Source organism: Protopterus annectens, chromosome 10.part0 (assembly GCF_019279795.1).
Source record: "Protopterus annectens isolate FY-2018-M chromosome 10.part0, PAN1.0, whole genome shotgun sequence".
Taxonomy (NCBI): domain Eukaryota; kingdom Metazoa; phylum Chordata; order Ceratodontiformes; family Protopteridae; genus Protopterus; species Protopterus annectens.
In genome coordinates this window covers 1,075,512,743-1,075,527,098 of record NC_056744.1, presented here as the reverse complement: position 1 = coordinate 1,075,527,098, position 14,356 = coordinate 1,075,512,743, and the positions used below count along the sequence as shown (strand labels likewise).

General features: G+C 38.7%; 1 protein-coding gene across 1 annotated transcript in view; it reads left to right on the top strand.

The window, feature by feature from the left end:
• The window catches only part of MKNK1 (MAPK interacting serine/threonine kinase 1), a gene marked incomplete in the record, with an annotated part of 837,567 nt that overhangs the window by 646,792 nt on the left and 176,419 nt on the right, over positions 1-14,356 (top strand). Inside the window, 1 exon segment of the mRNA XM_044085821.1 lies at positions 11,546-11,740. Coding sequence (XP_043941756.1) covers positions 11,546-11,740 — 195 coding nt within the window.

Below are 14,356 nucleotides of genomic sequence, written 5' to 3'. Positions count from 1 at the left end.
CCCCAAGGTACTCCTAAAGGTCAGACAGGAGAAACCAAGGATGATAGTAATTGCCCCAGACTGGCCCCACCAGTACTGGTATCCAATACTAAGGAGCTTGTCTCAATGCCCAGCTTGGACCTTGCCTCAGATACCTCATCTACTATCCCAGCAAAACAATCAGATCCTGCACAGCCAACTCAGGACTTTAAACCTGGCAGCATGGCGGATAATGTAGTCATTCAAAACACACCTCTCAGTAAAGCTGTGATGGATGTCATTTTGGAGGCCAAAAGGCCTAGTACTAGAAAATCTTATGCTGGAAAATGGAAGAGATTTTGTGTTTGGAACCAGGCACACAAGGAACTGATACAGCTGTGCCAAATATTCCTCAGATTTTCTAATACTTAACTGAGATGCTGGGCAAAGGTCTATCTTTTTTCATCTATTAAAATTCATGCCTCTGCCATATCAGTTCATTACAATACAGAGCCACCAATTTTTTCTCATCCTTTACTAAAACAGTACCTCAGACGAGCCAAAAACTTAAGGCCTCCAAGAAGATCGCCAATGCCTGCATGGGACCTCAACTATGTCTTGGAAAAACTCACCCTGACACCTTTTGAGCCAGCTGCAACGGCTGATATAAAGTTTTTATCTTGGAAAACCACTCTGCTCCTAGCAATAACTTCTGCAAGACGAGTTTCAGAGCTACAGGCACTCATGGTTGTGGAACCTTTTATCCATACAGGGTCTCTCTGAGGACAAACCCAACATTTATGCCTAAGGTGGTGTCCATTGTGGCTCTTAACCAAACTATTCATCTGCCAACTTTTTATCCAAATCCACAGAACAAGGAGGAGATAATTCTGCATTCTTTGGACGTTCACAGACAGCTTAGATTCTACTTGCACAGAACCAAAGTTTTCCGAAAGACGAACAATTACTAGTGGCATATGCTGCAGCATCACAAGGAAAGGCCATCTCAAAGCAGACTATTTCAAAGTGGATAGGCCACTGCATTCGTTTCTGCTACTTACACCATGGCAAGCCAGTGCCTAAGGACATTTGGCCACATTCAACCAGAGCTGCAGCCACTTCAGCAGCCTTTCTCAGGGGAGTAACAATCAAGGACATTTTAGAGGCTGCTACTTGGAGTTCAGTGCACACCTTTACCAAGCACGATCATCTGCCACTCTACTCTAAATCCAGGGCAGGCTTTGCCACTGCAGTTCTGCAGGGCTATAGCCATTCCTAATGCTGTTTAGCTCCAGCCTCCCATCCATAGCTTTGGAACTCTACCCAAATGTAAAGACTGCAGCAGTGAAACACAAAGAATGTAGTATAGTTGTGTACACTTACCATAAATGTAGATGTTTGAGTGTATTCACTGTTGCAGTCCAAGTTACCCACCCGCCATCCCCCTTTTTCTTCTGATGGAACCTATGTGGTGTATTTGCTTGTAGATGAAGGTAAAGTTTATATTGGTGCATGTATTTATATGTATATAAATTTTGGCTACCCTTTTAGGGGGCACCTGACATCTGGGGCAAGAAAAACTAAAGAAAATGGCTTCGGCCGCATCTTTTAATACCCCTGACGACCTGACGTCAGGGAAGGGGCGACAGCGGCCGATGCAGGACCCAGGACTTCGGAACTCAGGCCGACTGAGGGCAACCTGCCAGCAGGATTACCCAAATGTAATGACTGCAACAGTGAATACACTCAAACATCTACATTTATGGTAAGTGTACACAACTGTACTTTTCATGTCTGCGGCTTCTGGTTGCAACACACATCCCAGGGAAGTCCAAAGTTCTGGCTGGCAGCCTTAGCAGCAAAATCCTGCTTCCTCGTGAGTGGTCTCTAAATCTGAGAGTTGTGGCTCAAATTTTCTAGCACTTGGGCACTCAATGTTGTGACCTGTTTGCCTCCCCGTTTAACACAAAGTGCAGCAGCTATTACTCCTTAGTCTGCCTCCCCACCTCTGGGATATGGGACTCCTGTACATTTATCTCCCAGTGCCTCTGATTGTGAAATTCCACCAGAAGACAGCCCACTGCAGAGTTTCTGTGATCCTTGTAGCAACATTCTGACCCCATCATAGGTTCATACTAGGCTATCTGCCCTAGGGCATTTATAAGGCTAGCCAGAGTGTGTTTGGCTTTCGCCACCCATTTTAAATTAATTTTGCTGTGCCCTTTTTCGAGGTTAGTATACTGTGTCTCTGTCTAACATGACACAGAAGTGATACCTGGGGTAAACCTATGATCCCCCATCCACTCATCAAGATTCCTCTTGAAGAGAGTCAGTGAGGGACTCTGCCTAACCTGGACTGGGATTTTATTCCAGAGTGAAGGGAGCCTCTGGGTTATGAATCTGTCCTTCCAGCATGTCCTATTTATTTCAGTGCTGAGGTTCAAGTCTCGAGCAGAACTCGATGGGATTTGGATTTTCTGAGGTGCAGCATGTCCATTAATTCCGGGTTGGACATGGCTTTATACGTCAGGCACAGATCGCCTCTGAGCAGGCGGTATGCCACTGAGTAGAGCTGGAGTTTCTTTAACCAGGCAGCATATGGCATCTGTTTGAGCCCTTTGATCCTCTTGGTGAGGTACTTTTGGGGTCTTTCCAGTTGCTGCAGGTGTCTGGTAAGGTACATCCCAAAAGGGGCATTGTACTCAATTATGGGCCTGATGAGGGATGAGTAGAGAGACACGATGACCTCCCCTGATCTAGATGTGAATCCCTTCATGATTAGGTGGGCTATATAAAATGTTTTTCTAACCACTTTGGCCACGTGGTTATCAAATGAGAGATTGCTATCAACTTGGGTCCCCAGGTCCCTAATTACTTCTGTACTTAATGGATTGCCACCTATGTGGTAATTTGTGGGCACTTTGTTTTTGCCAAAGGGGATGACTATACACTTTTGGCGTTTAGCTTGAGGCCATGGCTCTGGCACCAGTTGTCTGTTTCTATGAGGCTCTTTTGGAGGATGCTTGTGTCGGCTGGAGAGTCGATTATAGCACCCAGTTTGCAGTCATCTGCGAACTTGGTCAGCCACAGTCCTTCCGTGTTGGCCTGTACCTCCGAGAAATATATACCGAACAGGAGAGGTCCCAGGACTGAGCCTTGTGGGACGCCACTTGTAACTGGTTTGGAGTCTGACATGGCTCCAGCAATTCTAACCATGAGGGTTCTGTCCTTGAGCCAGTTTGCAACCCATCTAGTGACATAGGTGTTTATATTTAAGCTGGTGAGCTTATCTATAATGCCCGAGTGGGGTATTGTATCGAAGGCTTTTGCGAGGTCCAGGTAGGCTGTGTGGTCCACCTTCCCCTCGTCAATGGCCTATGTGACTGTTTCAAAGAAATCGACCAGGTTTAGGATCCAGTGACTGTAGGTCCCCAATATCTTTTTTTATGAGGTCCATGATGATCCTTTCCATAGCTTTGCAGACCAAGCTAGTCAGGCTTATGGGGCGATAGTTTCCAGGATTCGTTGAGGCACCACCTTTGTGGAGAGGGACCACTGTTGCTGTACGCCACTCCTTGAGTACATATCCTGTGGTAAGGCTGAGATTGAACAGTAGTTTTATGTTTGGGTTTAGCTCTTCTTGGAGTTCATATAGGACACACAGCCCGGGACACCGTCTGGTCCCATTGATGCTGTGTTTTTTGCTTTGGAGAGGGTGGCTCTTACCTGAGCATCTGAGATGTCAGGGGGGCAGCACTCTGCTGGGATAGATATTTGCCCTTTTGGTGGGGAGGGGGGGGAGTTTGCGCTGAACCTGTCAGCTAGGATGTTGGCAGTGTGGTGCTCTTTCCTTTGGCCTCTTCTGTGACACCCCCCTTGGGTTGTGGATCCCATTCCAGATCTCCTTTCTCATCCAGTTGGTCTGGATCCTGCCAATCTTCAATCCCTCAAGTTAACAGTGTGGTTTCTCTAATTCTCTTGATGGCCAGGAATCCCAAGCTTTCTGATGTTGTAGGACATATCTTGTCTTCTCAAAAGTGTTCGACTAGGAAAGTGTATTCAAGTAAGTGGAGACATTTTGTGCTGTGGACAGAATCTCAAGGACTCTGTCCTTTTTCGGCCCCTTTAGAATCTATTCTAGATTTCCTTGCAGAGTTGCAGAGTTGTTTCAGTCAGACTTTATTTTTTTCTGCAATTAAGGTGCAGTTGGCAGCTGTTTCTAATTTTTGTGTTGTCAGGGCTAATGTTCCTCTGGCTGCTGTCAAGATTTCAAAGGCTTTTCTTAAATGTACCTTTTTACTGCATTCCCTAGTTCAGGATCCAGTTCCTTCCTGGGATTTGCCATTTGTTTTGCAGGTCCTTACAGTCCCTCCTTTTGAACCTCTGGCTATGTCAGACTTGAAGTTGTTGAAGACCTTATTTTTGGTGGCTGTTATTTCAGCAAGGTGGGTTTTGGAGTTGCAAGCTCTTGAAACCTCTCCTCCTTATTTGATGTTCCACAAAGATGGCGTTTCTCTCTGTACAAATCCATCTTTTTTGCCTAAAGTGGCTCAGGAGAATATTCTCAACAGTTCCATTCATCGTCGTAGGTTTTTCCCCAATTTCTCCAACAAAGCTGAATACGTTCTGCATTGTTTGGATGTGCACAGACAATTGAGATTTTATTTGAGTCATACCAAGGCATTTAAAAAATCCAGTTAATTTGTTTCTTTTCAAAATCTAAGTTGGGTACATACCTAAACTGATGTTATCCAAATGACTTTCAGACTGTATTTTGCTAGCATATGCCTTGAGACTCTGTCTAGCAAACCTAAGGGTCCATTCTTCTAGAACTGCAGAAACTTGTATGGCTTTCTTTTCTAGAGTATTCCTGGATGAAGTTTGTGCAACGGCTACTAGGATGGTCATCAGACTTTTGTTTCCCATTGCAAGCAAGATATTCAGTCAAGACTTAGGGCTTCCTTTGGCTTCACTGTGTTGCGGAATATCCTTCCTTGGTTCCTCCTGAGGATTTCTACATGGCTGGAGCCTGTCTCACAGGTTGAAGCCAGATGGATAAGACCACATTGGATACAAAAGTTATGTACTTACTATAGGACAGTGTTGTCTGTCTCTGTCTTGTTCAAACTCCGGCCTTGGCTTATGGCAAACTTCCTTTTCCTAGATAACTGGACAGTGGAGGTTGTGATTTTCTTATTCTTGGAGTCCTGCATCGTACTTCAGTATAGGGAGTTTTTGTAGCTTAGAAATTGGCTTAGATGGTGCAAACTTGATCTGAGGGGGTCTAGTAAGTAGTGGGGAGTTGTGGGTAAGGGAGGTGGAGCCCGACTGGAAGTCTGATGGTTTGGCTAGTTTCAGATCAGAGTTTGAGCTGATAACCCACAGGTTGAACCAGATGGAGGCCGACAATGTGGATCCCTTGTGATAAGTATATAACTTGTTTATGGTAGTTGATTATTTTCTGGCAGCAGAAGTGGTCCCCCTGAAAAGTATTTCTGTTAGTCAAACCTTTAATTTTATTTATATATGCAATGAGAGATAATGGTGGTATTTTTTCTGCATAATTTCACGTTAATATGGTCTATTCTGATTTACATGTCTAATTTTATGTAGATATTTCCAAGTGTTTGAGGGCAGCCTTGGACTTGTAGATATATATAGGCTTAAAATACATTAATAAAAAGTATTTACAGAAAACGCATTTTTCTGAGCCAAGATTGTTTTGTATTTAGAGTGCTTCATTTTTAACTGATCATGATGAATACTGCCACTTGTGACTTGTATCCATAAAGCTCACTGCACTGTCTGTTTTTGGCATAAGTTTTGATTATTTTCTTCTAGTGCTGATTCATGAAAGCCTTTTGGACGTGATTTCATATATATTTTTTAACTCATAATTGGAAAGTAATTGCTGTTTTAGTGGTTTGTTCTTGATGCTGTATTGTTATATTTAGTATACTTGCACAGTGCAGTACATTTATTCATTCTTTTTCACCCCTTTATCCAGCCCAGGATCACAGAGGAGCTGGGGATTGCCTCCCATTTGAGTGCAAGACTAAGAAACTAATATGGGGTAAGATACAAGTCTATCATAGGAAGCACACAAAACACAACCAAACCCATACACGTTTTTGTGGTGTTAAATTTAAAATATTGTGTACAACACCAAACAAGATGCGGCTAGGATAAAGAACTGCTGGTAAAATAATTCAGAAATATATCACAAAACATCCAACAGGTCAACCAATGCTGTAGGAAGTCACGACTTCAATTCCGTTTTTAAAAGCAAAAATATAATTTATTTCAAGAGGTAAGCGCTTTCATGGTGTAACCACCACTCATCAGACCATAACAAAAAATAATGCTTCACAAAACATATATATATGCACTCCAATTAATTCAAATGGACCAATAACAAGCTTCAGTTCATGCACCATTCTTAAAGACATACAAACCTAAAATACAGCATTACAAATACTCTTTAAATAGAATCACATAAATATTATGTCGATCATTGCAATAAAAAACTGTAGAAATAAAAATTTCATCTTTGCAAATAGTATAGAAACTAAAATGCTATAAAAAAACATATAATAGATGGTATAGTTATGCCAATAGGATTCTGTCATTTAGTCCCTTTCCCCCATCAGCTTTTAACCTGCTGATTCATCTTCTTTCTGAAGTTTCTGTATGATTGGATATGTCTCCGCCTCTCTCATTCTCCCATATTTCCTCTATAGCTAAGAATCTAAAATTATGTAGATGGCCTTCCTGATTAACATGCTTGGCCAATGAATGGCCATTTGAATTAATTGGACTGTGTGTATATATATAGATATATATATATATATATATATATATATATATATATATATATATATATATATATATATATATATATATATATAGATATATATATATAAAAGTATGTTTTGTGAAGCATTGTTTTTTGTTATGGTCTGATGAAGTAGTGGTGGCTACGTCATGAAAGCGCTTACCTCTTGAAATAAATTATATTTTTGCTTTTAAAAACGGAATTGAAGTCGTGACTTCCTACAGCATTGGTTGACCTGTTGGATGTTTTGTGATATATTTCTGAATTATTTTACCAGCAGTTCATTTATCCTAGCCGCATCTTGTTTGGTGTTCTATTCATTGTGTTTTTGGCTGTGGCAAGGAACAGTGGCAGAAGGGAGCATTAGTTGTCCTCTGAATACGGACATTGAGGTTGAACCATTCAATGGAAATTCAGCGGACAATCTCAGGTTCAACAGCAAAAAGGCTTTTAAGCTTTGCAAAAGGTGGCGAGAATACCCTTCTTACATCTGTGTCCTTGAACAAGGACTTAGAAGGTGATAGGGATGAGCTAGACTATGCCTCTTTTATCAAGAGCATACATAAATTGGAAGATATTTTGTTTAAAATAAAGAAGCTACAGGCACAGAGACATCATATGGAAGCCTTTCTAAGAAATTGTGTGATTCCAAGAGGCTTAAGAATTTTAAAGATGCCTAATCAAGGAGAACGCTGCCCTGAATTGTTGTCTAGGTGGCAGCAATTGAACTTGGAGACTAGCTTTAACCACATATGTATCCTCATTGAGTTTTCTGAAAAAGAGGAGAGAGTTTTACAAACAGCACTTAATGATGAATCGAAGTCTCTATTTTTAAAGTTTCCACAGAAGTTGGTAGAGAAGAAATTGGGTATGATCATAGAATCAGTATCTGTTTTTGATAATAACTTATTGCGCCAGAAATGGAATAAACTGGAGAGGGATAAACGAGATTTCAAAGAAGGCCAAATATTTATTTGGCCTAAGACACATATGGAGAACTGGAGTATGAATATAGACCAACAAACTATTCAGATCGATTTAGAATGTAATCAGAATAATGCTTCAGGTTTTTCATTTAAAGACACAGTCTCTTTTGAAGTGCGAAAAAAGGCTTCCACACCTTCGATACCGGAAGTTACCAGGACCGTATCCACGAACATCACGCGATATTTGAACAAGGCATTTGAAAAAGTTGCAACGTCTACATCGGAAGGAGCAGCTATACAAACGGTCTGTCAACGCCAAATCCACAGATGGATTTTCAAGTTTTTCCCATCAGGAAACGTTCGCTGAACTTAATGGAGGCACAGGATCATTCATACAGCAGGGGGTCGAGCCAAGAGGAAAGAACACTTATTGCCAGGTTACAAACGAACGAAAAGGAGATGGGAGACAAATTCCCCTTAGTGTGAAACATATCGAGAAGGGAACTTGCCAATGATGAATCTAGTGTACTTAACAGAGGATTATTATTTATTCCCACACAGAATGCTGACATAACAGATACGATTATTGCTTTGAAGATATTCAGTAGGAATGTACTACTAAAGTTGTTGTTCAAGGGACAATATGACAAAAATGTGATGGTTTTTAGAAAACCTAGCACGTTCATACCTCCTAGTAACCCGATAGTGGATGTTTTTGTACAACTTTGTGAGAAGGATTATTTGAGGCATTTGATAAACAACAAAACAGAGGTAAGAATTTTAACTTGAACTACAATGAATATGAGGCCTTAAAGGCATTACAGATGGATGATGGAATAATTATTAAACAGGCTGATAAGGGTGATTTAGTAGTAATAATGGATAGGGACTACTACCCCAGAGGATGTATGAATTGTTGGGTGATGAAAATGTATATTCCAATATAGATATGAACACAATGAATGTTGTGTTAGGGAGATTGGATGAAACTCTTTGAGAATTTTCTGAATAATGAGATCACACAAGATCTATATAATTATTTTGAAGTGGAACACCCTAAAATACCTAGCATACATGATTTACCAAAAGTTCATAAAAACCCAACAGAACCACCCATGAGACCAATAGTCTCTGGTAGTGGGTGGAGTACACAACCCATATCCATATTTGTGGAAAAACAACTAAGACAGATCGTTAACAAGAATAAATATATATTGAGAGACTCCCAACATTTTCTTGAAGATATCTCTGAATTTTTAGAGCAAGAGAAAGGGCACCCATCGAATGCTATTAGTAACCATGGATGTCCACTCACTTTTCACCTTTATTCCCAATAAAGATTGTGTTGAATATTTAAGGGAGTATTTGATAAATGAGAGTGGGTAGGAACATGGGAAAATTGATTTAATATGCCATCTTATGGAATTAATTTTGAGTAACAATGTTATGCTATTCGAACATCAGTTATATTTACAGAAGGATGGGGTAGCCATGGGCACCCCATCAGTGAACAGCTATGCCAATATAGTAATGGCTACTTGGGAGAATAAATGTCTTGAAAAATGACCATTTGGCCTTAATTGAGATTTTATAGGCGTTTTGTAGACTACCTTTTTATGTTATGGCAAGGTGACAGAAATATGTTATCAGATTTTCATGCATACATTAATCAAAGTACTCAATTTTTTAAATTTTCTGTTAGAAGTTCCTATGATGAAATGGATTTTCTAGATGTCAAGATAATATGTAATGTGGATGGTGATTTTTCACCCAAGATATATAGAAAAGATTGTCACAGAAATGCGATTTTGCATAGAGGTAGCATGCATCCCCAACATGTTTTCAGAAATGTGATCAAGGGGCAGACCTTACGAACATCAAGGTTAACTGCTAAAGATGACGAATTTGAATGCAAGCTCGTTGAATTTAAGAAAAGGCTACAACAAAGGGGTTATAAGGATTCATATACGGAAGGAATATTACAAGGGTCTAGTGAATGGAGAATGAATATAGGTAAACCCTATTTTTCAAGCAAAACAATTTCAGATGGAATAGTTCCAGAAAGGAGCAAGGTGAACACAGGTGTAAGAGTACTGACATATTACACTAGGAACACACACACAGTGATTGATATAATTAGGAAACACTGGCCTATTTTAGTATTGGACAATGAACTTAGGAATATAGTGGGCGATAAACCGAACTTCCTCTTTAAAAATAGAAAAACAATAAAAAGGATGTTGTTATCCCAGGGAAATAATGAGGAAAAATGATAATAGGAAAGGCACTAGTACTTGTAATAGATGTAATCAATGTTGTTATATAGATACCACCAACAGTTTTAGTCATCCTGATACAGGATGTATAATGTGCTTTCAAGTAACAGCGGACTGTAATTCAGCAAACATAGTTTATTTGGCAATATGCAATGCCTGCTCTGCATATTATGTGGGGGAAAACGAACAGAAAATTTAGATATAGGATAAGGGAACATATAAATAATATTAGGAAGGGGACCCTTACCAATGCATTGGCCAAGCATGTTAATCAGGAAGGACATCTACATAATTTTAGATTCTTAGAGAGGAAATATGGGAGAATGAGAGAGGCGGAGACATAGCCAATCATACAGAAACTTCAGAAAAGATGGATCATCAGGTTAAAAGCTGATAGGGGAAAGGGACTAAATTACAGAATCCCTATAAGACCCATCTTAAAGAGTAGGAAACTTCCGAAATAGTTTCATTTTAGGCAGGTATATAAATTTTATTGGCATAAGTATACCATCTATTATGTTTTTTATAGTATTTTAGTTTCTATACTATTTGCAAAGATGAAAGATGACATTTTTATTTCTACAGTTTTTTATTGCAATGATCGACATAATATTTGTGATTCTATTTATAGAGTATTGGTAATGCTGTATTTTAAGTTTGTATGTCTTTAAGAATGGTATATGAACTGAAGCTTGTTATTGGTCCATTTGATTTAATTGGAGTGTGTGTGTATGTATATATATATATATATATATATATATATATATATATATATATATATATATATATATATATGTTTTGTGAAGCATTGTTTTTTGTTATGGTCTGATGAAGTGGTGGTTACAACTGAAAGCGCTTACCTCTTTGAATCAATGATATTTTTGCTTTTAAAAACGGAATTGAAGTTGTGACTTCCTACAGCATTGGTTGACCTGTTGGATGTTTTGTGATATATTAAAATATTGTGTGTTCAACATAGTGAATACATTACTTTATGATGATTGATGCTGACTATTTCAAAGCTTTATGATAATTGATCAACAGGTATAGTATGTAGCATAGAGACCCTTAAAGGTTTGGATGCAGCTTTAGGTTTTTCCAAGTTTTTATCTGATCTTGTTGCTACTGTGATGAAAAGCTCTCATTTATTGTGTTAACCCAGTTCTAGTTATGTTGGCTGTTGAATATAATAAACCGTAACTTGAACAAAGTGCAAATTCTGTGTTTAAGTGTAATAAAAGGAAGAGGTCAGAGACTTCTGGTGGTTGAGAAGACAGTTTGCCTGATCCCAGGTTGACAATTTATTTGGTTACTGCTCTGGAAATGGCCACTTCCCAATTTAATCTGTGTGCACCAAGCTAAACAATGTCCTTGAGGGTTGTCAGTCTAAATAGTGATGGCAACATTAGTACTGAGTACTATACCATTATAGGTAAAAAAAAAAAAAAAAAAAAAAATCCCATTATAGGTATACAATAAAAAAAAAAGTTAATGTCTGGTATCAGTGAATTATATATTCAGTATTACTAATAGGTTGTCATTCCTTATAGTGTGGTTCTGCAGAGTATATGGCTCCAGAGGTAGTGGAAGTGTACACGGATGAAGCAACAGTCTACGACAAGCGATGTGACCTGTGGAGCTTGGGCGTCATCCTCTATATTATGCTAAGTGGATACCCACCATTTACTGGTCACTGTGGAACTGACTGTGGTTGGGATCGAGGGGAAGCTTGCAGAGCCTGTCAGGTAAGTTGGACAGAATGACCAAAGCAAGATTGTTGTCCCAAGTGGTGCTACTGTGCTTCTGTGGCCACTTTGGAAAAGAAGGTGTTTGGATTTTTGAAGTGCTTTATAATATTTGTGTGTATTTGGATTCCTTGGCAAGTAGTGACACTTTTGTTCAATTGTAACCTTAAGATGTATCATTTGGTTAGGCAGCTCTTCAGGGAAGGCTAGTGTGTAGCCAAACCATTTGCAAGTGTTACTGCAGCCCTTTTTTTTTTTTTTTTTTTAGATGTGGCGACCCCTGCATTAATAAATGGGTTGCTTGCAGAGATATGGTCCCCTTCAAAACTTCTTTGAAAACGTGTTTCTTCAAAATTCTATGTAGTGGTTTGGTCATGATCACCTAGTCTTCGACACAGTGGTCTATGACCAGATGACCTCTATACCCCTTGGCATACAAGCAACATCTTCTGCTGTCTTCTCAATGTAGCAGTTTTGTAATGCTTCATGATCACCTAGTCTTCGACACAGTGGTCTGTGACCAGATGACCTCTGTACCCCTTGGCATACAAGCAACATCTTCTGCTGTCTTCTCAATGTAGCAGTTTTGTAATGCATTGATTCACTACATGGTGGTAGTCAAGATCCAGATGAATACAAAACTTCAGTCTATTTGTATTGAAAATTTGTATAAAAGAGCATACACAGTTAAACAAAACAAGTAACTATTTATACAAATGTTTGTATCAGTTTTCAATATGTATATTACTAAGATTTATTAAACAGACAGTGTAAATCATCATAGAACACAGATGAATATTTCTGTATTAATAAGTTTGATTTTATGGTGTGGTTATTTTTGTCTGTCTTAATAGTAGACATAGCTTATTGGCACACAGCAGTGACAGGGTTTGTAAGTTTTGTAAATGAAAGGTAATTTCGCTTTCCAGTCCTTTGTAGTTATTTTCCTGTTGTTAATGAAAAAATCCACAAAGTCCAGCTCATCTAACATCAAAAATATCTCTGCTTCACCTCTCTATAGAAGTGTAATTTGCTGGAAATTCATGATGATGGGATGCTTTACTTTTACCTACTCCTCAAAATAAAAATGGTGTATTAAAGCAGAAAACATTTTTAGTTAGTACATGTTCAGCAAGATAAAATAAAAAAAAAAATGTTGACTCCAGGGCTATAAAACTGTATCCTATCTTACTAATATTCCAAAACTAGGAGTCCTGCCCTTTGTGTTATAGGGATTTGACATCTAACGTGCACAAGTACCAATTCTCCTTCAGCTGAATATCCTGTTTCAATTGCATAGAATTAGTTGAGATCTTAAGCACGCAAGTCTTCCGGCTTTTCCTGATTAGGGGTCACCACAGCGGAACTCTCGTCCACTAATGCCTGGCAGTGGATTTTTACGGTGCCGAGTTGCCAGCCCGACGCCCAGCCTTCAAAGAAGGCATGCCCATTCATGCACGCACCTACCTGCGTGTCTTTTATCGTCACTCAACCACAGGGAGTACATGCAGACTCCACACAGAAGGCGCTCTAGCCGAGAATCGAAAGGGAGAACCTCTTGCTGTGAGGCAACAACGTTAACTGCTGCACCACCGTGGCCTACATCTTAAGCACATAAGTAAAGGTCCCAAATAAATGGTGAGAAATTTGGACAACGGTTTTAATATTCATATGAATTTCATGTATAATTTCTTATTATTTCCTAGATTTGTGGATTATTGTGCAGCAAGTTTTTTTTTCATGTCGTAATTGACATAATTGGATGAGATCTCAAGTAAAATGCAATTTTGTAATATTTGCGGTTAGATGCATATTGACAAAGGTGCTATTAGGTACTGAAACCAGTTTACAGTTTGCAAACCATCCTACCTTAAATCGACAATAAATAAAACTATACAAATTTATTTACTTGTGTATACAATATATTGTTTATAAACATTATATATTAAAACACAGAGATACAAGCATGGTGCTTCACATCATTTTTATGTATTTTATTTAACATTTGTTGACCGTGAAATTCCAACTAGGACAGAGCCTATTTTCAGCAGAGCCCAGAGATAAATGCTCCAGATGCATGTATTTGGAATTCCCCATAGAATTTATACCTCAATGTATAGTCGGTCTTTATTTTCAAAAAATATATATTAAGCTTGAAAAATAGGGATTCCATCTCTTGTAATCAGATGTTGCGAGAAACCCATGTGGTTAACTCAGAATATTGATATTTTTCTTTAATCAAATAGTTGCATGTATTTTCCCAACTAGGTGAATAATCAAAATGTATCCATAAAGCTATTGTTTTCATAGCTGTGGCATATGTTTCTAGGTCAGAAAAATCTATTCCATTAGATTTCCATTCTCTTACCTGATGTCCCAGGCCTATTTTAGGTTTGTTGAGGTACCAAAGAACTTCAAATGCAGGTAATTAAATTGCTTGATTTGTTCTTAAGAAGGTGTTATAGAATTAATCTGTAATAATATATATTGTTTTGGATAAAATAACAATTTTGATTAAAATCCATATCTTCCATAGAAAAAAGAATAATGCATTCAATTTATTATTTTAATATTGTCTACCATGTTTTTTGGGGGTATTGCTGCTGTTTCTTTACA